This window comes from Carassius carassius, chromosome 26, assembly GCF_963082965.1.
Source record: "Carassius carassius chromosome 26, fCarCar2.1, whole genome shotgun sequence".
In the NCBI taxonomy this organism is placed as follows: domain Eukaryota; kingdom Metazoa; phylum Chordata; class Actinopteri; order Cypriniformes; family Cyprinidae; genus Carassius; species Carassius carassius.
Genome location: NC_081780.1, coordinates 2,987,903 through 3,014,721, shown reverse-complemented (window position 1 = coordinate 3,014,721; position 26,819 = coordinate 2,987,903). Strand labels below are relative to the sequence as shown.

General features: G+C 36.4%; 2 protein-coding genes across 7 annotated transcripts in view; both read right to left on the bottom strand.

Moving 5' to 3' along the window:
- Positions 1-5,250, bottom strand: part of dgki (diacylglycerol kinase, iota) — a 40,179-nt gene extending 34,929 nt beyond the window's left edge. For 2 of the 6 annotated variants that reach the window (XM_059510666.1, XM_059510669.1), the window contains exon 1: positions 4,612-5,248. In XM_059510666.1, coding sequence (XP_059366649.1) covers positions 4,612-4,823 — 212 coding nt within the window. In that variant the 5' untranslated portion in view covers positions 4,824-5,248. Of the gene's footprint in view, positions 1-4,611 lie in introns of all 6 variants that reach the window. The other 4 variants (XM_059510668.1, XM_059510667.1, XM_059510671.1 and 1 more) reach the window with 4 other exon arrangements.
- Positions 5,251-6,317: 1,067 nt separating this feature from the next.
- LOC132105508 (cyclic AMP-responsive element-binding protein 3-like protein 2) lies at positions 6,318-26,448 on the bottom strand. Its single transcript, XM_059510664.1, has 12 exons — positions 25,978-26,448; positions 12,990-13,218; positions 12,753-12,907; positions 12,577-12,661; positions 11,466-11,647; positions 11,246-11,392; positions 11,102-11,160; positions 10,320-10,388; positions 10,061-10,160; positions 9,806-9,929; positions 7,497-7,740; positions 6,318-7,410 (listed from the first exon to the last, which is right to left on the bottom strand). Exons 1-12 carry the CDS (start codon positions 26,071-26,073, stop codon positions 7,356-7,358), a joined length of 1,545 nt encoding a protein of 514 aa, XP_059366647.1. The 5' UTR covers positions 26,074-26,448; the 3' UTR covers positions 6,318-7,355.
- Between the last annotated feature and the right edge of the window lie 371 nt (positions 26,449-26,819).

Sequence of the window (26,819 nt, the reverse complement as noted above, 5' to 3'; positions counted from 1 at the left end):
AGAGACTGTTCTAACTTTTCATTTGACTGGACTTTATTTTCGTTTAACTGTTGGAAACTAATGGAAAAAAGAATGGACATGTTCTGTGGTGCATTTTTGAGGTAAGATAACCTGCAAGTTTGTTTTTAATTCATTTAATTTGTTTAGATTGTAGGCTATATTTCTAATTTCGTTTGCGAGCGCTGTTGCGAGCCTGCCTCAGTATTTCCATTTTTATTTTATTTTACTCACTGTGGTTTAATAAATAAACATATATTAAACTAACTGTCTGTGTGATATGCTTGAAGTGTTTTATATCTATGGATTTTATTGTAGCCAAGTAAAGTATTAGCGTTAATTTGAGAGGCTTAATTGATTAAATATGTTTTAGGCTACTCGCTGTCGGCTTGGCTGATTAACGTAAATCTTCATTAAAAAAAAAATGCTCCAAACATTTTTCTAAATTAACTTGATAAAGAAATGAAAAGAAACATAACACAAAACTGACCCCTTTTTTTCTTGCTGCAAATAGGGCAGGCTTCTGCTGTGTAATATAATAAATAAATAATTAAATAAAAACACGGGCTCGTGTCCCAGACAGCAAGCAGTTTCTGCCCAGATCCGGCCCACATCTGGCCCACATGGATCTCACGAGGGCCAGATCTGGGCCGAAACTGCTTGCTGTCTGGGGTCGGACTCGGGCTGATAATTCTGATGAGCTGTCGGACACGGGTTGGGCTAGGGCCTGAGGCCTGGGCCAGGGCCGGGCTCGGGCCTAGATTTGAGGCCCGTGCAGGGCTCTAACCCAAGCCATCATTTGGCTCATAAATCAGTGGAAATGCAGTTTGGGCCTACTACAAAACAAAAGCCTGGGACTAAATTTCTGCTTTGAACCCTGATAAGGTGCAGCTCGGATCAGCCGGATGTTTCACCAAACAGAACAGCCGAGGAAAAGCCTCTTAAACTCATATACCTAATAAGGAAAAGCTTCAAAAGTCCAATCCCCCCCCCGCCACTGCGGAAAAAAAAGCAAAAAAGACTGGCTTTATCAGAGTTAAGCCGTCCGCTTTACGCACAGCCAACTTCAGGAGAGATTATGACCATTTATGTAAAATCCTTATTCACGTCAGCCATCAGGAGTGCTCCCGGGTTTTACATTTTGCAGGAAATGAGACACTGTTTTAGGCACATACACATACCTTTGCGTGATTAAACACATCAGCTGGACTTACACACAACTTACAAAAGGGCAATCACGGGTCCAAAAAAGGTATGTGCACATTTAGTCACTGATGGAACGACTACACAGACACCTCGTTCTTGATTTCAGCACACATGCAGTATTTACACACAGTTTCTTTTGGGCATCAACCACGTTTCCAAAAGGTGTGGTGGCCTTTTCAACTCCTGAATCAATGCAAGCTAGAAATGAGAATTATAAAAAATAACAGAGCATGCTAAACTGACTGTGAATGGTACGTCCTAATTGGGAGCAGCATCTACGGTCTTCAGCCAAACGCACGAAGCAAAGTGCCAAACGGGAGGAGGACTGGCACAACTTGACAGATGACTAAATGCATTAGAGCCCTTATTAAAGTTTCACCCATAAAACACAACACTTTTATGCGATCAAATATTAAACCCATTCCTATCTATTCTGCAGCACCACTGGCGGCACAACGCATCACTTCCTGGTAATATGCTTACTCGTTGTGATGACTGAATGTTCTGGATTCAAAATACATGAACAAACTGACCCTAGTCTAATTACGCATGATTGCATGTTATTATGACATTTCTATTTTAATACTTCATCAAAATCAGATTTGTTCCGTTTCTAAAACAAATTTCCTGTTCTGATGATGACATCACCAATCCCTCACACTTTACAGCCCCGCCCCCTCTATCCACCCACCCTATAAACCAGTTATTCAAATCCAAGTAAAAACACATTATCTCCCTTAATGGATATACTTTTTCATTACATTTCAGATGTAAGATGACTCCTCGAAACACTTGATCATGATTGGTCGATCAATTTAGCATTGTTAATGGAGTCCACCATTTGCAGAAGCTCAGCAAACACAAGTTTTTTGCAGGCCGGCTCTGATACTGAGCAGACCGCCATTAATATGCATGTTTAACTTTTCAACAGCCTGGCGGAGTGAAAATGTGTCAAGCATGTATAAATCTACAATCGAGGCTGTGATCGGGACACTTAAAAATGCATGAGTTCTTTTTTGTTCCACTGTCTGCTGCCGCACTCCTAGAGCGTCCTGGAGAGAGAGAGAGCGGACACAAGAGCCTCTTTATAAGCCCAACATGATTCACTAGATAACAAAAAACTGATATGAGGGCTATATTTCAGGAGAGTATGAAGAAAAACACGCTGGCTCTGTTCCAAAACCTAGTGAACTGCCTACCTAGGCAGCATTTTAGGACATCAGATACGTTTCTGACAAGAAACCTGTTTCAAAATGTAGCAGCATGATTACTATGCTGACTGTGCTGCATTATAAGATCTATGTTAAAGATTTTTGGAACAGAACTATGTTTAACGACAAGCTCAGTGAAAAAGATAATGGATGAAGTGAGAGAAATGAGATGAGAGATGATAAACATGCTACAAATATGTTGCCAAAAAATCATTAAATTCTTAATATATGTAAAAATAATACTATTTTATCCAACATTTATGGATGCTATATATTTTTATGTGCACGTGATTTATTAAAATCAAACTGAAATCATCTGTAAATGTACTTTTCTTTGCATTTCATTTCATGTAAGGAACGCTATTATTTATATTTAAATATATTTATGTTAAAATATTTATACTGTTTATATTAAACTCATACAATTAAATTAAATTAAATATTATATTATATATTCAATATATAATATAATACAATATAAAATAAAATAATACAATTCCATATACAATATATATATATATATATATATATATATATATATATTTTTTTTTTTTTTATTTAAATACAAATACACACACTGTATATGTTTTGAAAATATTTACATGTATATATTTGTATTCATATAATTTATATTATACATAAATATATTTAATATATAAACTTAACATATTTTTCTTAAATATATACATGCATAGGTGTGTATTTAGATATACATAATAAATATACACATTACACACATGTGAACATAACTTTTATTTTGGATGGCATTAATCGCAATTCATCATTTTTAAAGCACTAGTATACACACACACACACACACACATATATATATATATGTATATTTACACACATACTATTTTATCCAATATTTGTGGGTGGGTGCATATATTTTGTAGTATTTGAGTATCGTGGAAATACTGTACATTTCATTTGAAGAATGCTTGTTATACAGAGCGCTCAATCTGCATCAATCACTTATAAGGTGTCATTACAGTTAAGATGATGCCTATGCAGATCGTAAACCCCAAGGCAGCTCACTAGATTTTGGAACAGTGCCTGTTTTTGTCTTTGGCAAACTTGAAAGCTTCCATTTTTAGATGCTTTGCTTTGAAAGCCAAAATTTTATCTAAGATGCATTGCATTTTAAGCCATGCTGTCTTGTGTCTGTTTGTTTCACGAGACTTACTGACGTCTTATCTGAATTGGAGATGGATATAGATCGCTCCTTTGAAAGAGAGGACGCCTTTGATCATTTCTTCAGAGACTGGCCTTAATTGTGAGCGGAGGATTGATCTGCTCGGAGGAGGATTGACCTTTAGACTCTGATGGAGCAGTAAGGGTGGTAGTGACCCTCCTCTGAGGACAGGTGGAAAACGGGGGAGGGAAAGGTCAAATTGGGGGTCTCTGAGAAGAGATGAACAGTAGCAAGTTTTCTCAAGTGACTGCATGAAACCAGTGTGGTCTGTATGGCTCAATTCTTACATGATCTGGAATGAACGGCAGGATCAGTGCATCCAAAAAAGCAAGCTTTAGATGTTTTCAACATGTCCAGGACAGTTTTAAGGTTGAGCCCCACTACACAAACAAACTCATCAATGGCTTTAGTTTATATGGATGCACCAGAGATTATTGTGAATACTGTGTATCATTACTGTAGTGCTGAAATGACCTTTAATGTGTCAAAGCGTGTCCTTTATGACCCTGACATGTGGGAATAGGTCTTTCTACAGCAGATAAAGTCTAATTCATTATTATACAGCCATGCATCGCTCTGTTCGTGTCATAATAATTGATCAAATGTCAATTAAACAATTCAATACAATTACAATTCAATACAAGTCTGATTGCCCAAGGGTTTCATGTGCAAGAGGGAAACAGAGCTGAATCCTGCTTGCAAATCAATAGCAGGCCAAACGACAACATAAAGATATGAAGGTTTTTTTTTTTACATAATGCGATACATTTAACAACACTAGCCCTAACGTCATTGCTGTTCGCTTGAAAATAAACGAAATCTCATTTCACAGGATATCCTGGGACAATGTGTATTATTTAGGTGGGTGTGTGTTGATTTGCACAACAAATGGGGTTCGCATAGTTTAGTACTGCACAAAAAACAAACCATCTGAGACGTTTCACCGCTCCATATGGTGGAGAAATAAACGCAGTGTGAAACACGGACGCATTTTCTTTTTACCTGTACGAGATCTGTTTCTTGAACGCCAGACCTTTGAGTTTCTCGTCCAGCGAGTCCTCCATGTCGGCGAAGCTGCTCAGACTGTTGCTGCCGCCCAACGCCGCGTCTCTCCCGCAGCCGCGCTTCCGCTCGTCCGCTGGTTCTCCACCGGCGGCTCCTCTGCTGCTGCGCTCCGCATGAGACGCGCGAATGTCGGCCAGGGGGTCCATCATGCTCCGGTCGGCACTGAGTGGACCCCCTTCTCTCCTCTGGAGCTTAAAAGTCCTTCCAACCCCGTCCTCCGATGTCCCTCATGGGATTAATAATATCTATCTATCTATCTATCTATCTATCTATCTATCTATCTATCTATCTATCTATTCACTCACGTTACGCGCACGCACGATCCGCGGAACTACAATAACAGCTGCATCCATCTGCGAGCACATTCTGGGATTTGCCTCCTCATCCTCCTCCAGCATCGGGAATGAAAGTAGGGCAGAGGGGGCTCTGACTGGACACGCTAAATGCGTGGTGATCTCTGACGTGTCCGCGATAGAAGCGTCTCCGCGGAGAGAGCGCGAGCCAGACGCGACGCAGAAGAAGCGTGTTTACGCGAGCGTTTAAACCGGACCTGACTGTTATAATAACAAACCCTTTGTTCGGTCAGGGACCTCCTGAGACACAGCGGAAAAATAAATAAATAGACAAAACATTTTTTAGATAATAAACATAGATTCTTTAGATTTACGGCGCTTGTATATTTCCTTTAAAAACTGCCGTATTATAACCAGATTGTGCAGGGTTCATTAATATTAACATACTGACCACGCCCCCCTACCTTTCGTTACGACAGAAGAGCTAATATTATTGATATAATTTGGCCACACCCCCAGTATTTCATTTGTCAGAAAAGCCATGGATGTCAATGTTAATATAAAATGATCACATTAAATCATATATTTGTTAGTTCAGTGCCTTTCTTTATGTTTCACTTTTTACTCGTGTAGACTGCAAAAAAAAAAAAAAAAAAAAAGTGTCTTTCCAAAAAAAAAAAAAAAAAATAGTATGTGCAATTAATGTGCATTTTGATACTGATAATGGCAATTGTTGATAATTGAGAGCAGAAAAAAATATTTTTTCCACTTGTTAGAGAAACATTTGGGTGAGCAATAAATTAACTTAAAATGTTTATATATTAAAATGTAAATATATTACTCTTTTCAGAGGACATCCTAGCACGTCCTTTTAAAAATAAGGAAAATAATAAAAAATAGCACATTTAATCTTTTATCAAACTAGAACAAATGCATTTTCCCAAAATATCGTAAATATATTGTCAGAATTAAAGAATCACCTCAAATGTCCACAACAGCACATTTATCCAAGGGTTAACATATCATTTTTCCAAGAAGTCATGAAAGTCTAGAGACTACATGCATTTTTCTTCTAACACAATTTGGCTAATGTGATTTAATGTCTGAAGTGCATCATCTGAGCTCTCTGATGTGGAGAAAACACCTATTTTATGCTTTGCATAAAACCTCCTGAGAGGCTGGAAAATTACAATGCAGTAATGAAAATAATTATTAGTCAAGCAACTAGATGACATAAAACATTACTTAACATCCTAGTAAGACAAACAAATTTAAATCATGCTAATTTTGTCATTTAATATAGAGAAAGCTAAAATGTATACACAGCAAAACAACGGCTCAGACGCCTGATTTATAATGCTTTTACTAAGGAAAATATTTATTTGCTCACAGAAAAAACAGGACATAAACAATGCACAGTGATTTCAGGAAGAGCCAGAGATTGCATTGTGATGCAATGAAAGCGTAATATAGTTAAGACGTTATGCCAAATCCATAAGAAACGCACACCATTTCCGACACGGATGTTGCGTGACAAATGTTTGCATCTGAATGCATCACATCACGACAAAACCATCTCCTTCGAAATGCTCTTGATTCCAGGATAAAGGGATGGCAGGCATGCTAAAAATAATAAATAACAGATCAATTCTACAAGGACGCAGTGCAAGTGAGTCGCAAATCGCTCGGGACTCGGGTCGTCACAACTGTTCATATCGCTAGACTTGTCACCGAGCGTCTTTTACTCCCTCAAGAGTGCAGACAGGGGTTGGATGGTGGCCAGATGAGGACAAAAAGGGCCATCTGTCCTTAATGAAGAGGGCAACGTCATACGAGGGACTTCAGGGACAGAGAGCATCCGTCCTTTTCATGTCAAGCCCATATTGTCCCACATCTCCACTGATATCAATCACATCAATTCATATCTCTCCCATCTCACTTACAATACAGGATACTGCAAATATTTACATATTCAGACAAATGCTTTGGAAATTCGTCATCTTAAAACTGCAAACAGAGCTTTTAGTCTATAATCTTAATACAGTTTTAATCTTTGCACTATTTTTTTTTAATCTTTGGAACTGTATTTTGATTGACATGCTACATCGTTGTCATGTGAAAATGGAAACAGATGCAAATGCAATATATTACTACACATAATCTCATTAGCATGAGGCAAATAGGCGAAAAAGGGAAAAGAAAGAATATTAAAACACAAATTCAAAACATAAAAAAAGATAACAGTGTACATGAGTAGCAAAATTTGATATACTGCTGGAATGGAATAAAAATACATTTTTGAGTTGTTGTGTTTATTTAAAAAAAAAAGGATATCTAAGTAAAACAGTACTATAAATATGAAGCCTATGGCCCGCCGCTGCAGGGATCTCAGGTCCTCTCCAACTGTAAGACTTTAGCCGTCTCGTTTGACCACTGATCTGACCTGCCAAAACAAAACCCAGGGTTCAGCATCCATGTGTTATCAAACCAATCTTTAAATCGAAGCAGCCTCAGAAGGACGGTCGTTACCTGTGTGTGTGCAGGTCTATTAGAATGGCCTTCTGTCCTTGTGTTTCATTGGTGTTTTGAATAAGTGGGCGGGGCTCTGCTTCACGAAGCTCCGCCTGCTCCTGTTTGTGCTGCTGTTCTAAACGCCAAGCTGCCATTACATCGGCCTGACGGTCCCAATCGGGATAATCTCCACCCAGCCCGACGGGATAAGGCTCGTCCAGACCCCCGTGCTCTGGAATGGACAACAGGTTCCGGGACCTCACTGGGGAAATGAACAAACATCACACTGAAGGGCTTTTCTTACTGTTTTTTATTAATGAAACAGATGCAAATGGTGAAGATCTGTAGGTATGTATGTATGTATGTATATATATATATATATATATATTTACTATTGTATTTATTATAAAATATTATATAAAAAATTTGATTTATTGTGTGTTGTGTAAAATATTTATCTAATATTTTAATTAATTACATTACATAAATCACCATACACAATCACATACTAGATCATATCCACACACTCATAATTTAGATATTTTATTTATCTTATAATATATGTAATTAATAAGTAATTGTATGTGTGTGTGTGTTTATTAATAAATTAATAATTTATATTAAAGTATCTTTTTTATTTATATTTAAACATCTCAATGTAAAATGTAATACAAATAAATTGTGAAATAAATAATGTATTTAATAAAAATAATTCTTCAGATATTTTAGATATATAAGATATTTAAAGTATATATTTAACTTGTAATATTTAAAAGTATCTGTTCCTTGTTTGTGTTTTGTTTGTTGTGATTTTTTTTATTTTATTTTTTAGGTTTTGTAAATCTAAAAAGAAAGCCATAAAAATAACAAATATTTTTTAAAACAAATTTCATTCATTTATATACTTTTAATTTTACTGATCATAATAATTGTAGGACTTTTTCAATATCTAATATTTTAATAATGAATTATAATTTATACCCTAAAAGGCTTGCAGGTCAACCGTTTTCTTTCTTGCCAGCAGATACGAGCAGATGTCTCGGCTGAGCATTTGTGACGGTATCGCATGAGATGGATATTAATATCAGGTGTAAACAGCTCTTTTATTAGTACAGTAGTGTTTTGTTGAAGCGGTGCATTGACTGAATGGTGCGCGTGGGAGAAACGTGATGCGGGCGGACCAGAGATCAGCGATGATTAAGCGTTCGCTCTGCTTTTAAAGGCATGATAATTACTGGCCCACTCCAGCACTGATAAAGACTCTCAGCAGCTCAAGAGTGAGGCGCAGACCACTAAAATGGATCCAAATCCAGCCGTTCCTCCATTTATTAGTCAACAAGAGACCGAGAATAATGAGCAAAATACAGCAGGGACTGCAACAGACACGAGTGAAAACGCTCTAGTACCTCTGCATTAATACTACATCCACACTTTAATCAACACATAAACATCCTCACACAACTGATGAAGATGAAGACCGACTGCTGAATATGTGTGACAGATTGTTATATCATGCAACAGTAACATTTATTAAACCAGTAACTGGAAAATACAGCGGGTAAAATAAGTATTGAACATATCACCATTTTTCCCAGAATTTTTTTTTTTCTAAAAGTGCTGCTGGCATGAAATTTTCACCAGACGTCCGTAACAACCCAATGAATCCATACATACAAAGAAAACAAAAGACCAAAGCTCAGAAATTAAGTTCTGTGTAGTGAAATGCAATGACACAGGGAAGAAAAGTAAAGTACTTTTAGAAACATATTTACTTGGAAAAATGTTGATGTGTTATAATACTTATTAAGACTTTGCATGTAATACTAATATAATACAAGTAAAAATGTACATGTAAAACTAATAATTATTTACTTATATTATATGCAAATATATATACAAAATGTACACATACAAACCTTACATATAAAGACAAATATGAATTTAATTTTAAATAGATAATTAAATATAGTTTATTTTTATATATTTGTTTACAAATATATATGAATATAGTACAAATAATTAATTTATATATATATGCACACACATAAGATATAAATAGAAAACTTAATTTATAAATTAAACATATTATTACTAATATATTTTAACAATATAAATTTAAAAACTGTCTATCTATACATCTATATATATGTTTGTGTAAAGTGATCATATATTATATACACATATAATTATTTAGATATTATATTATTTTAAAATATATATTTTAATATGTACAAATGTATGTATAATTACACAGCAAATGCATATCATATCTAATTAGAAGTTGCGTGTCTCTGTATATTTTTGCACTGCTATCCCAGCATGCATACCTGTAGTGGTGTACGAGTCCTGTATGGAGATCTCTCTGCTCAGCTCTGTTTTGGTGATGGAGGAACAGGGGCTCAGGCCTTGGTAGAAACTCCCCAAGAATACGGAAAAACACAGAACCACCACCTGCACACATACAGCAGTGCTTCTGTTAGTGCTCATTCTCACACACACACACACACACACACACACACACACACACACACACACACACACACACACACACACACACACACACACAGAGAGAGAGCGCTCACCATGAGGCATGTGGAGGTCTGGGTGCCCGTCACCCTGCAGGACCGCGGGACCTTTCCTGCCACCGCCGCCTGCAGTGAGTGCAGCTGCTGCAGCAGAGACCTGCCACACAATCAATACAGCACTGTTTACATAGCATCTATCATTCATGACTCAAAATTAAAACTCAGCCTGCAACAGAAAGTGTGAGATCCAAACATGAGCTAATGATGGCTGTAGAGTGTACTGCAGGTAACTGGAAAGAAGGGTCGAGGCTCTTACTTGTTGGTGCACTCCAGTGTTTCGACTTTCCTGCGTAACTCACTGTTCTCGCTGGAGCAGGTCTCCACCCTGTGGATGGAGAGGTACTTGCAATGTCACATACAGATATTAAAAATATTGCACTTATACATTTATTTAACATGAAACTGGATTTGCAACCCATTTGACTTCCATGATGTCACTTATTTCTAAATGAATTTTTTTTTTTAAATATTTCATTTATAAATTTTTGCAACATGAATTTGAAACTTGATTTGCAACCCATTTTACTTTCATATATATATATACATACATTTATTTAAAAAATTACCTAGTTTTAATGTTATACACTATAATAATAATAATATTTAATATTTTAAGAATTTAATTATATTTTAAGTATATATCTAAATAAATAAATAAATTACATGCATACACACACACGTGTGTGTGTGTGTGTGTGTGTGTGTGTGCGTGTATGTATGTATGTATATGTGTATTTTCTTTGATAATTTGACTTAATTCTAGGTGAAAAAATATTTAATGTAAAAAAAAAACCTGGAAAGGTTTCAGAAGTGGAGCAAGTTACTATATTTTAATCAAGATTTAAAAAAAGGAGCAGCTATGAATTATTCACAACAATAAACATACTTTTAAGCATCAGTAAGTCTTTTACGCTTGAACAACTTGATCTTAAAATTTGCAACACCTCTGAGAACTCGAGTGGAAAAAGCTTATTTATTTTTCATAAATGTTACATTTATGTATGCTAATTAAATCTGATGAATATTTAGCAGACTTACTTCTTCTCCAAAGCATCCATGTACTCTTTCTTTTTCCTGCGGCTCTCTTGTGCTGAAATCTGGAAGTCATGGGTGTGTTTGATATGAATCTTAGCACTCAGATTTGAAGAATGCATCAGTGTTTTACAGCTTTACGTGACTGACCTTGTTCTTGATCTTTCTGCGGATCTTCTTCAGTGCTTTCTCCTCAGCTTTGGACAGGGGCAGCTTGGTGGGCACGGGATATCCCTCAGCGATGAGCGTGCGCTTCTCCTCCTCCGTCAGCAGGAGAGGCCCGGAGCCCTGTAGTTTCTGTCAGATCAGACCAGAGGAGGTTAAAAAAACACAACACATCTGTTAGTGAACAACATGCCTCTGTACTCACATGAGGTGCGGTCAGCAGAGGAGAGCTGGAGAGGGAAGACGGGGCTCTTGGCGCCACCTTGAGGACAGCGGGGGTCTGTGTGGGGCTGGCGGGGGCACAGGGGTGAACGGGACTCTGACTGCCCTCCGAGTCGCTGCCGTGAGAGCTGGGAGGAGTGGGAGGCATCTGCAGAGACTCCAGGCCTGATCAAGAACATCACACATCCAATTCTGATGCTTCAAATCACAGCATTCTGAGGCCAAATATTTGTAATAGATTTCTTTTCTACATAGCTTCATATCTCTTCTATTACTCTGAACTATTTATCTTCTCAAATAGTAATAAAAGTAATAAATATCATATAATACATATATATATTAGATGTTTATGTTACTGAAATGACAATAAAATTTAATTATTTAAAAGCAAAATCACCCTTTTTTTGTAATTATGTAGTCTTTTCTTAAATATTAAAATGACTAAATGATTTAGCAGATATTAAAATGACTAAATATTTTTAATATCTGATATTAAATTACTGTTTTAAATAATTAAATAGCTTAAATTAAAATAGACATGAAATACTGATTTAGTTGAAAGTAATTTTAATCGAAATAGAATTTAAATTTAAACAGTATGTTATTCATTTAAATAATTTAGTTAAGATGAAAAATACTTTTTATACATGTACCTGAAAAAAAAAATTATTCTAATTAAATGTTTGAAAAACAAAGTTTTTTTTTTTAATAAGTAATTTTCTTAAATTAATATTGCATTAAATTAAGCACAAAAGTAATGTAATGCATTAAATCTTTTTCTTTTCAAATAAATAAAATGAATTATTAAATGATTTAAATTCAAATATTTAGATTATTACATTTTAATAATTTTATTATTTATAAAAAAAAAATAATAAAAAAAAACAATCATTTAAGCACATTTATTTATTTTGTGTGTAATAATGTACAATCTGGTCATTATTGAAAAATAAACCCATTCAGAATGAATAAAGTGCATGAACTGTTTATGATAATGACCAGGTGACTGTATGTTATTTACTGTAATCCTTAATGCGCTCCGATATCTTTATTTTTTGTGCAATAACCCAAAAATGTCAGAGCCACTGTTTTACCTTTGGGTGAGAGGTTTAAGAACTGATCCACCTCGTGTGGCTCCAGTTTAATCTGAGGGCTGAGACTCTCGCTGTCCTCCTTCACCTGCAGATACGAGCAGACACCAGCACTTCAATAAAACCCCACTGACTGTGTGTGTGTGTGTGTGTGTGTGTGTGTGAGCGAGCAGTCTGACCGGAGCGGCCGGAGGGGTCAGCAAGGCGTCAGTCACAGGTTCATAGGCAGGACCCTCGGGGGTCGGAGTGAGGGTCAGGGTGGGCAGCAGCAGAGGCTCCATCTTCAGCCCTTTATCCTCCTGCTCCATGGGCCACTCGTCATTGTCTGTGTCACCTAGAACACACATCAAATTGCATTTAGAGATGGATTTTGACTTCTGTCAACAAACTGGAAGCAGATTCTGGCCGAGTATTACCGGCGTCGCTGTCCGGCTCCCCGGGCAGATGGGACAGGGGCGACTGTGGGCGCGAGTCTCCGCACAGAGAGTAACTGTGCTCGGCTTGAATGTGCGGCGGCACTGGAGACGCAGGGGTCAGATCCTCCTCCGTGTCCATAGCATCTCCACGGCCGGAAAGGAACGGGTCACTTAACAACTGACCCAGCAAAGCCTCTTGGGATAGATCATCCAGCAGCTCGGTGAAGTGCTGCACAGGAACCACACGAATGTGAGAGTTAGGCTTTTAAAATTAAATGATTCACAATCTATATTATTTAATGTCCAATATATATTTATTTTCTTATTCATGGGTCAGCATATATGTAATACGTTTTTTCTTCTTCTCCATAAATAAATATTTCAATGAATTATCATTAAATACATTTAATGAATTTAAATACTGTTATAATTATTTTATTTTTATTTTATTTATAACAAAAGATTATTATTTTAAATATTTTAAAAAAATTAAAACCATTCTTTAGTTTTTGAGATAAGTAATTTTTTTTTCTCTTTTTTCCTCAAATATCAAAAACAAATTATTTAATTGAATAATTAAAATATTACTGAATTATATATTATTAAATTAATTACCAGTATTATGTTAAACTACTGTTTAAATGACATTTGATGTTTTCATTTAAACATTTCAAACTAAAATCAATATTTCATCCCCTTTTATTTATGAGTAGGCACATGTAATTTTCTTCTTAAATAAAAATAAATTAAATTGTATGTTATCAATGTAAATATTTCATTTATTTAAAACCAAAAAATATATTTCACGGTCATGTACTTTTTTTGAGTTGTGATGATGCACCCAATCATGATGATTCAAGAGTGTCCTTGTTTATGACAACGATCAGGTGACTGTAGCTTATTTACTGTACTCCATTCACTCCGATATATTAATCATAATATTTCCTTTAAGTGCAATAATGCAGTCTAACTAGTGTTTTACCTTTGGCTGAGAGGTTTAAGGTCTAGGATCAAGCTGTGACTTCAGAGCTAATATCAAGTGCTCATTAAACCACAGCTAGTTAAACACACCTTAATTGCAGACTGTAAAACATCAGCACATTTCTTTGAAGATCAGATATCATACCCTAGACTAGAGGAACAGACTAAACATGATAGCAAGTGCCCACAGGGTAACCCACTCCACCAATCAGAGCGCATCACACTCTCTCTCATCCAATCAGATGGCTCGTTCCTAGCCCGGGGAGAAGGTTTGATTCAGGGCCAAAACCCACAGACAGCTGTCTCCCCACTCCTTGGCATTCCTATGGGTGCGTTCCAACCCCCCAGCCCTTCTTAAGAAGGTCTCCTGCGCCTCGAACAGGTTTGGACAGGCTGAGACGCTTCCAGACATTGATTTCATCTCTCAAAGACTGACTCAGGTCAGCAGGTTTCCTCAGCTCTTCTCCTCAGGTGCTGTTTAGAGGAATGTTCTGAATTCAACATGTTGAGCTCAGTCTACAGCATCTTTGACTCGTTATCGTAAACAGGGTTTTGAATCATCATGATTGGGTCAATTTGTCAATAAAGCCCATTTGACTGATGTGCATTTATTCCAGATCACACTTAGTCCATGTGTACTTGCCCAAAACACAAAGAAATGTAAAGAAATGATTGAATTTAGCTTTAAACAGTCACCTTAAACTATTTAAGCTATTTTAATCATTTAAATAATTTATTTATTTTGTTATTTAAGAAAATTTAAGCAATTTAATTTAAACAATAATTAAATCTGAAAATACAGCTTTGCATCCCAGGAATTAATTGCGTTTTAAAATATATTCAAATACAAAATAGTTATTTTAATTTGTAATAATATTTCACAATATTATTGTTTTTACTCTGTTTAATCAAAAAAATGCACCCTTGGTGAGCATTTCATTTATATAGACAAAAAAACACCACACTTTTAAACAATTTTTTTAAAAATGGTATTTACTGTACAACATAGAAAATGTACATAAAAATATAATTTATTTAAAACTGCTCTGTCACAACGGACTCGTCTCCATCTGCACAGATGAGTCAGAGATGCCTCATCCACAGGAAGAGGGTTCATGCAACACAGACATTCAAACAACTGTGTGTGCATCTGTTCATCTGCACAGCCAGCAGGGTACGGTCTAGAGATGTTAGAAAATGTGAAAGGGGTACGGCAGGGTACGGTCTAGAGATGTTAGAAAATGTGCCGTGATAAGACATTTTCACTATGAAAATGTCTTATCACGGCACACTTTACTCTTTCAAGGCCATTTAGCAGATCAGCTTGGCTCACACTAAATATAAACAGAACGGTCTGTCAACATTATGTCATTTGAGGGCTCAGTTCATAGTGGGAAAAAACAAGTCTGAGGCTACTTAAAATATTCACAAAAAAAAAACTTAAAATCAACATTTATCTCCAAGGTTTCAGCAGGTTTTATGAAAGCCAATGTAAGATTTTTAAACACCATTTTAAGACCAATTAATTAAATCTTTTGTTAAAAGATTTCTAAATCAAAATATATGATAATAGGTCATATTTTCTGTGAAATTGATCAAATTGGAGCAAGTTTACACCTAAAACAACAACAAAAATCCACCAATGGGCTTTTCAACCCCTTCTCCTTGATGATTGTTCCTGTTTTAAGCATAAACTTACTCGATTCTGTTCAATTTATCATAAAAAAAGACTTGAATTATAGGATTGCATTCTCCACAAAATACACAATGCTGCCTTAAGATACAGTTACATTTACTGTTGTTCAGCGAATCTTCACAGGCAAGATCTAGTCATTTCAATACACACCGATTTGGCTACGGGTTTAACTGGTCACGTTGACCAACAGCAATGCAGTCTAGGTAGCTCACAAAGTTTCGGCAAAGAGGAGTTAAAAAAGACCAAGCTGAGCAAACTAGGAGGGAAAAAATTGGAGTCTGGGCTAAAAATGGAGAGAAGCCAGCATATGGGATCAATTACAGACTGACTCAGAGGTCAACCAAGTCAAAAAACAGAGAGAGAAAGACAAGAAAGACGACAGTTAAACCTATACATAAGGCAACAAGGAGAGAGAAACCATTTGAAGTGCAAGTGACAAAGTCGCTCTGGAATGCCTTGCCCTACATTTTCCACTTTTGTTACTCAACAGCAGCTCTGTCTGCGCCCACCATGATGAGAAAACGTCTGGAGAGTAAGCATGCAGGTCACAGATGTTTCTACAGGGCCGGCCATCCACCAAAAACACACATCGAGTGTGTTCTCTTCTGAACTCACTTAAACTTCTTATTTGGCAAAGAACTGCTTTTCTGGAATGTCTTCTTCGGCCCAAAACCATATAATTAAAATGCAAGCATTTCCAAGGCCACTTAAGGTGAACGCTTCATGTTGAACGGAGAAGAGAAATAGCAGCAGTTCAAATCAGGTCAGGAGAGGGTGAAGCCCTCAAGTTGTGTGACATGACATGTCATAGTTGTCATGTCCTGGATGCATTTGCACCAGTCATTTCTGTATGAATTCACACATGATTATGGCCGTATGAAGCCACTGTATTATTATGTCGTTTCTGCATCAGTCACGGCTGATATGCAATTACATCTGACACTCTTGAGTGTGTGATGAGATGATTATGATGATTGCTGGAAATTGCAGGGTGTCGACTGCTCTCTCTGAGAGGAACAGAAGACAGCGTTCACTCCGAGGACAGATGTGAGGTTTCCTGCAGTTTGAAGATGGAAATAATCACTTTTAAGTGCCTGGTCTGGGATCAGTTCCTTTACTGCAATGGAACAGAAATGCACTGCATACTGTATACTTCACTTACATACCATCAGTTATCATCTCGAAAATTAGATTGTTTGGTCTTAGTCTACGAAACGGTCTTAGTTACGAAAATATATATATATTTCTTAAATTATGGTCAGTATTGATTCTGGGATACTTTGTGTGATTTCATGCCTAAACAAAACACAATATCAGCATTAAAGTATATTTAATTTCATTTTTAAAATGTAGAAAATATATAATAAAAAAAGTAAAATCATACAAAATTTCTTGGCAATTTTTGTATACATATTTGTGTGTATATGATGTACATATACATATAAATATATATATATGTGTATGTGTATGTGTGTGTGTGTGTATGTACATATATATATATATATATATATATATATATGTACATACACACACACATATATATATATACACACACACACACACACACGCATATATATATATATATATATATATATATATATACACACACACACACACACACACACACACACACACACACACACACACACACACACGCATATATATATATATATACACACACATATATAAACACACACACACAAACACACTTTAAATGAAAAATATAGCTTTTAATACATTGTTAATTAAACATTTTTGCAATATAAAAAAATTATAACAATAGCTTTCAAATGATCACTACATAAAAACATCTTCCCATTTAATATTTGATATAAAATCCACTATTTTGTTCACTATACACATATTGCATACTAGTGAAACAGTATGAGTAGTTTTGGAGTTTGCTGAATAAGATACGAGCGCCTGCATCCAGCTGGGTGGATTCTGAGAGTGAAGGCTTCTTTGTTCGTAGTTTGGATGGGTTTATAGTACATATGGTTTCACTGGGGGCAGGGTACTGAAATTTGACTCTTTCTGAGATTTTACCCAGCTGGGGAATCCGGATAGTTAGAGCTGCAGAGGCTCAGAGAGTTGTGATGACAGAGACGCTGGAAGCGGCCTTGGTGGATTCAGACAGCGGCCTGTAACTTTTCAATCTTCTCAAGATGCAGTAAATGTGTATGCAGGAAGAGGAAGTTTATAAGCCAAATGTGGACACAGATGACGCAATGCTTTAAGCAGCAAAACAGATGCGAGGAAAGACCAACCCACAGGAGACAAAGATCAGCGCTGGTGAAGCTGGACCTTGTAATTTACACATCTGTGGATCTGACTCACTGATATTAGCCACTAAAAATCTATTTGTCTTGAACTGGAGTGCTGTAGACTTAAGGAAAGCCAGAATGTTTGTCCTCAGAAACAATTCCAGCATGGTTGACGAACCTCTTCTAATGCTGTTGTAAAAGAAATGTCTCATTACTAAGTAGTGGTATTCCAGGACAGGAGCCAATGCTAAGTGACATTAAGCTGGATTACAAGGGTCTCTTTGACCCAAATACAGAGTTAACCTGCCATACAGGACGTTTGTGTAGAGTTTAATGTGTGCCTGCAATGCTGTTGTGATTCAAAACAGTTTTCAGTACAACTTCCAGTAACTACATCAATAAGCAGGGTAAAGTAATAATAATCAGCTCACATATAATCAACAAACTAGAGTAATTCCATGAATTGTTGCAAGACGCTCAAGATTTGGAAAGAGCAAAGAGCTTATGGATACTAAAATCGTGAAAGTCCCATTTAGTTGTTGAGTGTAGGGCTGCATGATTAATCATGCGATTTATCGTGTAGCCCTAGTTGAGTGGACAATCTGGACAGAAAGCGAGGGACAAAAGCAGTCTGGGAAAAGTTTTGTATCCCTTTCCTAAAGTTCACTTTGCAGATCTCAGTTGTGCCAAGACAAATCCCACCACAAGTCCTTCACATTTTCCATGAGTCACTTTCCAAGTGTTTTGAATTGGCCTGGTTCTTGCTCAAGCTGCTTGAGTGCAACTGCTGAGCATGAAATCTGTGTCATCTTCAGCTTAATTCACTGAAAGAGGCCTTAAAGGGACAGTTCACCCTAAAATTAAAACTTGCTCTTAATTTACTCACCCTCAGGCCATTTGAGATGTAGGCGACTTTTTCTTCAGTGGAATAGTAAAAGAAGATTTTTAGCTGAAACGCTGGTCTTTGGTGATACATAAAATGCAAGTCAGCCGCTAGTCACTTGAGAGTCAAAAAAGTAGGCAACCAACCCAAAATTATAAATTGAAACGATTGGTCTATACAAGAAACTGAACATTATTTACAACATTATAATAAACTGGGGAATCTTATCATTTCCTGCAAACTGGTTCATTCAGACAGTTTGATTCTATTAATTGGCTAAAACAAACAATTCACCAGTTTGATTTCATAAACCTTGCTATCATGTACACGATTATATTAAGACCTCAATACATTGTAAGGAGGTAAGGGGGTTGATTTTATGTTGCCTATAAATGCTTTTTTGATTCTCAAAGTGATGGTAGCTATTGACTTGAATTGTATGAATCACCAAAGACCAGGGTTTGATCTAAAAATCGTCTTTACGGTTCTACAGAAGAAAAAAAAAGTCATTTTGGATGGCCTGAGGGTGTGTAAACTAAAGCACATTTTCCTTTCCGTTTAATAGTGACTGACTGTGCTGCTAATTCACAACATGACTGAACACATCCTGCAGATTTGGGACCGTCCCATCCTCCCTTCCCCCCGCAGTGTGTTTGGTGATTCTGGAGCTCCAGGGGTTCAGGAAACGGCTCCACTGGAATCAACATCTGGCCAATAGTGACCCTAAAGGAGGCTGGATGTAAACATGCAGTGACAGCGGATAACAAATAAATCAAATCTGGATTGACTGTAATCACTTGATCACCAATCTGTTTGCTCTTTCAGGGGAGGAACAGGAAACCTCGGACTGAATGGAGTGAAAGACACTCTGCATGCCCAATACACAAGCAGCAATGCTGTAAATGAGGGATGTATACCGTTATAACATGCTATTCATTTGCACAAACATTTATGTGGAAAACTATTAAATAATAACGTGGATCTAAAATGACAACAATACAGAGAGAAATGTGTCCAAAACAGTTTTATAATATTTGTCTTACTGTTTTGAGTCAGACGTACTGTTTATTAAAATATCTGATTGTTTGGTTTGTTTGTATCACATCACAAATAATAAGAAGAGAAAAATAAAATTACGCACTTTTTTTTGAAAAAGTATTTAATTTACTGGATTTCCCTAAATAAATTTTACATGATTAATTTATAAAAAAAGTAATGTACTAAGACTCTATTAAACAATTGTTTAAATACCAATGTGGCACACTGAAAATGTTACTAAAATGTAAATAATTATCTACTTATTTATTAACATATATTATTTATGAATTTATCAACTTAAAAAAATAAAGATAAAATATTGTACATAATTTTAATATTTAAATTTTTTATATAAAAATAATACATAATATGCAAAAAGTGTGTGTGTGTGTATATTTTATATATATATATATATATATATATATATATATATATATATATATATATATAAATATAAATATAAATTAGGGCTTTCAAAGTCAAAGCTCAGAAAAAATAAAAACTAATTCAGTGGCTGTGTTGTCACAGAAAAAAAAGTGTTTCTCATGCATTGTACTTCCAAAACTAAAACCCTTTACTGCATCGCAGCACCTCAATTACAACTTCTGCACTACCAAAATACATGGTTTGAATCAAAGAAAGATCAGCCTCCAAGGGGCTCTTAGAATGACTGGGCAGATAAGACCAAATTAAACCACAAGATGGTGTTGAATAAATTGGGACGTGGTAATGAGTAATGAATGTGTGCGCCCTCAGCAAAGGTCCAGGCTCAAGTTGCAGCTCATACAAACCATCCATTCAGAGCAAGAGTGCAAGAATGTGTGTGGCTGATACAGCCTGCAAGAGCGACGGACGTAAGCCCTGCCCTCTCGGAGAACAGGCCAAGTCTGTGTCCACCCGTCCCACAGAGAGCAGAGAGGCTCAAGCACAACACACGGAGCACAGAGGGTCTCTCACTCATCAGAACACCACGTGATTCCTGAGTGACAAATGTTAGAAAAATGTCAGAGAGCTCAGGGACACAAGATCAGGCTGTCCTGACATGCTATGCACTCACCAAACACATTTTCAGGACCGGAATGCTGTCGATAATCAGACCTGATATGAAGCATCACACAGTCTAAATAGTTATTTTTTTGTTTTGCTATTTTAGTTTTTTGCTAGGTGGTTTCTTGTTGGCTGCATTTTTTTATAATAATTTATTATTTTAATTTATATCATAATGGAAAAACTTTAGTATCAAAAGGGTATTTTAGTATCATTATTATTTATTATTTTTATTTCTATATTTTCCATTTTTAGTCATTTTAGTTTTTTGGGGGAATCAAGTTAAACTCAATTTTATATATATTTCAATTTTATATTTATAGTTCAGATAACTATACAAACCCTGTTTAAAAACTGTTAAAAACTTATTTAAGAAAATACTCTGGGGACCGTAGGGGCCGTGTGTGACTATATACTTCCTATAAAAAGCAAAATGTACTATGTAAATTTGACCACTGAAACCTTTCAGTCTGTTCCAGTCCCAGAAGACCTTAAAAATACAAAGTCAAAAAAGCACAAATGTGAAGCCAGACACCAGTGTTGTGTTTACAGTCACACACGGCCCCTAAGGTCGAGACAGACGACTTATTTTCTTAAGATATCCTCGTCAGTGCAGTGTTTCACATCACTGATTGTGTGTGTGGTCACAGTCAGAGTATGTGTCATTTTATACCAGTTTATCACAATTTTTAACCACAAAGGAAATTTAAGGAAAAGCTGATTAATATGTTAAGTAACATTTAAAATTGAATGCATAAGAAACCAAATAGAAGTCTAGCATAAATGCAAAAACACCCATGCTTTGACTTGAGTTTCTGTATTCTCACATTAATCCATGTTTCCCCATCGCTGTCATGTGTAAATATAATATACAGATGTTGTACAGTTTAACCGGTATAAAAAAACTCTGACACATTTCTATTTTGTACCATAGTACAATAGAAACTGATAAAATCACCCAACCGTATAGTTCACTGGAAACCCATTTTCAGATTTAGTCCAATGTGACAACATTAACTTCTCAGAGTCAAAATGACCCAAACTCAATACGAGTAATAATAACCAGTGTATCAGCAATAGATCAGGCTGATCTTCCTTTGTAACCCCACTTCCCTGAAAAACGATCCTGAATGTGTTATCAGCTGATCATAACATCATAAACCATCAGCTGGGACAAATGAGATCTTCTGATACAGAAGATATGCAAATAAGCAATGAACTATTACAGCTGAAAGGCTACAAATGAACAACTAACAAACAGGTTAGTGCACAATCGCATGCCTTTCCTCATGTTCGCTCTGGAAAGTACATCTGGCTGCCACAAGGCCCGGCTGCATGAGATAATGTGCTTTCCAGGCTAATCGTGTCGCTGTGATTATCAGCACTAAGAAATGCTGAGCATGACGGCCCAACTGCTCCCCTCAGCATCTCCTTAACCTCCGTCCTGAAGCAGAGAATGAGCCTTGGGTTATTTTTACTATTTCAAACCTCCTGAAATACGACACATGAGACTTTAGTTCAAGAGTAAGTGACAAAAAACCCTGTTTTACAGGTAGGTACGAACACACACCCTCTATACAAGCCCTTCCCAATAGAAAGCTGACAACAAATGAAGACATAATCGCATTCGTTACAGAAGACAATTACTAGGCCTAAAAAGGGCATGTTTGCATTCCTTAAATAAGATTGTTCTTCCTAGATATTTATTAAATCAAGACACTTAAGGCAAAAACACTGAGATTTTGCACTGTTTGGCTTTTGATGTGTTGTTTCAGACTACAGTGGAAAGAAAACATCCAAAATACACTTTATTTTTCATGTAATTTTATCTATTTGCATGTGTTCAATCACAAGCCAGAAATCTCCACTTCAGTAGCACTTACACACAAACTTTTCAGTTTTATTTCCATTTATATTCAGAGGTGCTTGTTCATATATCATTTGTCTGACTTTAAACTTTTTATTCCTAAAAACATGCTAAAACTTTCCTTTCTAGCTGTTGACAGCATTTTCTGATTTTATATATATATATATATATATATATATATATATATATATATATATATATATATATATATATATATATATATATATATATTAGGGGTGTAACGATACGTGAATTCGTATTGAACCGTTCGGTACAAGGCTTTCGTTTCGGTACGCGGTACGCATTATGGACCGAACGGTTCGTTGGACTAATTAATTATATTTGAAAATAAAAAAAATTGTGAAATATAATGATATGCTTTCAACAAGGTAGCCCAATAACCCAAACGACGTAACAGGCAACGCCCCTGACACCCCCGAAGAAGAAAAAAACACCAACTTATATGTTTATGTTAGGCTACTCAGTCAGGCGGCAGGCGCTCGCTCACTCAGTAATACACGCTGAAGGCTCGTTGCAAAATGGCCAATGCGTTTAACAGACCAGAAATAGAAGATCCTCCAATAACCAACAGGTCTGGTGTTTGGGTGCACTTTGGATTCCCTGTAAGCTATAATGGTGATGGCAAGAGAGTGGTGGATAAAAACAACAACAATATGTCGCATCTAGGGTAGCTACACCAGCGGGAATACAAAAAAAAAAAAAAAAAAAAACCAGCGGGAATAATTGAAACATGTCAACTCATTTACGCCGACATCACCTTAGTGTGTCAGTATCTGGGAAAAGACGAAAAAAAAGGAGAAACATACATGCAACAAACTATCCCCGCAGCATTTAGACAGACATTTCCAACGGATTCAAACAGGGCAAAAGACATCACCACGGCGATTGGTAGGCTACATTTATGTTATAGCCGCGGATATGAGACCTTACTATTTACCATTAATTCTATCATCACCATTATAGCTTACAGGGAATCCAAAGTGCACCCAAACACCAGACCTGTTGGTTATTGGAGGATCTTCTATTTCTGGTCTGTTAAACGCATTAGCCATTTTGCAACGAGCCTTCAGCGCGTACTGAGTGAGCGAGCGCCTTACTCTGTAGTGGAAAACGTAGGTTTTAAGAACATGCTTAATAAAATTGAGCCCCGTTACAATATTCATTCACGAGCCCATTTCAGACAGACCGTAATTCCTGCTTTGTTCCAAAAAACATAAGCCCTATAGAGAACCAATTGAGTAAAAACACACTCAATATAAAGAGTTATAGAGTTCCATATAAAAAGTTAAATCTTTGTATTTGTTCATAACTAATATAACATTTTCATTTTTTTTTTATAAGGAGCTGTTTTTGTTTTATACAGTATGCTGCTAAGAAAACACCATAGAAGATGGGTAAAGAATAGCTCCATCATTGTTCAATGTAAAAAAAAAAAAAAAAAAACATATTTTGTTAGTTTTAATAAATAAAACATTTTTTTAAAAATCAAGGAAATTTATCTGCCAACTTTTTCTTTTTGCTGTATCTAAAATGTACCGAACCGTAACACCAGTGTATTGTATCGAACCAAACCGTGAATTTTGTGAACCGTTACACCCCTAATATATTATATATATATATATATATATATATATATATATATATATATATATATATATATATATATATATATATATATATATAAATTAGTGTTCATGTTTTTGTTCTGGAAATGTATGCATATTAGTGAATATTTAAGTATATAATGCCTCATTTGCATATTGAAACAAAATTTCTGAAAACGTTGCACCAAAAAAAAAAAAAGTTACATTTCTTAATGCAATGAATTAACTGAGGAACTATGAAGATATCTATTGGTTAAATATTACCCTTATTCACCCTAATGCCTTAAAATTTGAATGTAAATTCCATTTCGAAAGCCAACGGTCATGCTATGACAGTGCAGCAGAATTATAATGCAGAAGGAAACAGCCCACATGCAATATGCATAACGATAACAGACATATGCAACAGGCTGAACTCACAAAGCAAGCTCTATTCTCTCCAACTGAGAACAGTTTGCATTGTTGTGTGGAATTCCATGTCAACAAACCCTGGGGAGCGAAAGTAAAAGTGAGGAGAACCGGCACATACAAACCCATGAGGTGGGGGAGCGTGTGTGTTCAGAGGGGGCCGATGGGACCCTAAAACAAAGACCCCGTTCTGTTCTAAAGGTGAATGAGAATATGAACCCTTCACAACCTTTACAAAGCATATACAGTTCTCCTGCAAGTGTGCATTACCGCCCTGACAAACCAAACTGCTGCACCTCCTTTGATGTCGTCTGGAAAGGCGTTATGCACCTTGTCTGCTAATTTAACTGGGATGTTGGCTTGTCTCCTAATGCACCAAACATCTAGAATTAACTTAATTCGAAGTCGCGTTCATCTATGAGGATCATAAATTTAAGATTCAACATGTTCTGCTGTGTTTTGCAATGCTGCATTAAAAAAAAAAGCATTCAAGCCCTTTATCAAAGCATAGAGCTATATCTGTATCTGTGTAAATGCATTCATTCCATCTCTGAGCAGCATTCCGTGTGTAAAGACGCCTAAATGCAGTGAAGATTTGTCATTTAGAGTAAGACAAAAATAAGGTTTTAAAATGGTTACAAACATGAGACCAAAATACACTTTCCCTGATGCATTCATGTACATTTTAGTCTAAAATCTTCATGTTGAATAAACAAAAAAAGTACATGGATCTTTATGCACCAACAGTGAACCCCCTAATTATGCAACAAGTAGAGGCCCCTTTGAGCAGAAGTTGGAACGCAAACCTATTACATAACCTGCAGCAACTCTTCAAGGCTTTGAGCACCATATTCTGACTTTATCCAAACGGGCTAAACTTATCTGCATTGCATTGTGTGGCACTTCATAAGCAAGATACAGTCACTGGATGACTGCACCATCTGAACTTTATCCCTTGGAGCCAAGTGGAACCCAAAGGCACATTAGTAATCTGACTTGGTCTATCTCTGTGTTAGACCAAGTCATTTAAAAGCTTGTATATGACTAAACGTAGGAAACTATGAGGTTTAGAGACATTGTGGGTGATCTGACACTAGTTGCAACACATCAACAAATGCTATGAGGGTGTAAGTGAAGATGGCAATGGTGCCACAGAATTATAAGAAGATTCCAACTTACAGTGCTGTATAAAATGTCGTTTTCCCCGGGCTCGGACAATTCGCTGAGATTTTTGTCCCATTGTAAAAACGGTTCCCCGCTATCCATTATTTCCATGCCTCGATCTGTAGTAAATGGCCACGCGCAGCGTCGCTTTATCAACTCCACAAACGACTATTTATCAGCGTATCCGTCAAAACACTCGTCAGGTCGCGATTCGGAGAGAATTTGGTGCTGTCAGCGCAAAGTTGGGTCTAAGTTGCTCGTCCGTCGCCAGTGTTATCGAAACTTTCCCCTCAGCTTCCTTGAGAAATGTCGCCCCTTCGTTCTCAGGCGAGCAGGAATTCGGGGCGGGGAAATGATGGGAGTTGCATTTTTTTTTTTTTTTTTTTACAGAGGTCTGTTTGTGGACTGTGATACAATCAGGTACCTTTCGGATATTTCCAAGCAAATATTATTATGTGCGCTTTCTCTGTTTTGTTACGCTGTTTGTAAACACTACGCGTACTCGTCTTAAAAAAGCTAACTTTTCTATCCAATGCCGTTGGAATCCGTGTGGCGACCAATCAGATTGGCTGTTACGTTTAAAGCGCCCTACTGTCCAATAAAAGAACGCTAATGTATGATTGACGTGAAGCTGCTCCAATTAAAGGCGACTCGGCATTATCTCTTGACAAACCGTATAAAGACAAGAGTACCAAACTCTATGCACCGCCTAAAGTCCAATGTCTGTCAGAAGATTTTAGCTGTATGTAAATACCATGAAGAAGTAATCTTACTCATTTTAAAAGTGCATTTAAGATACTCTTAGTATATTCTATAGGCTAAGAAAAACATTAAAAATACAATCAAACGACCATAAC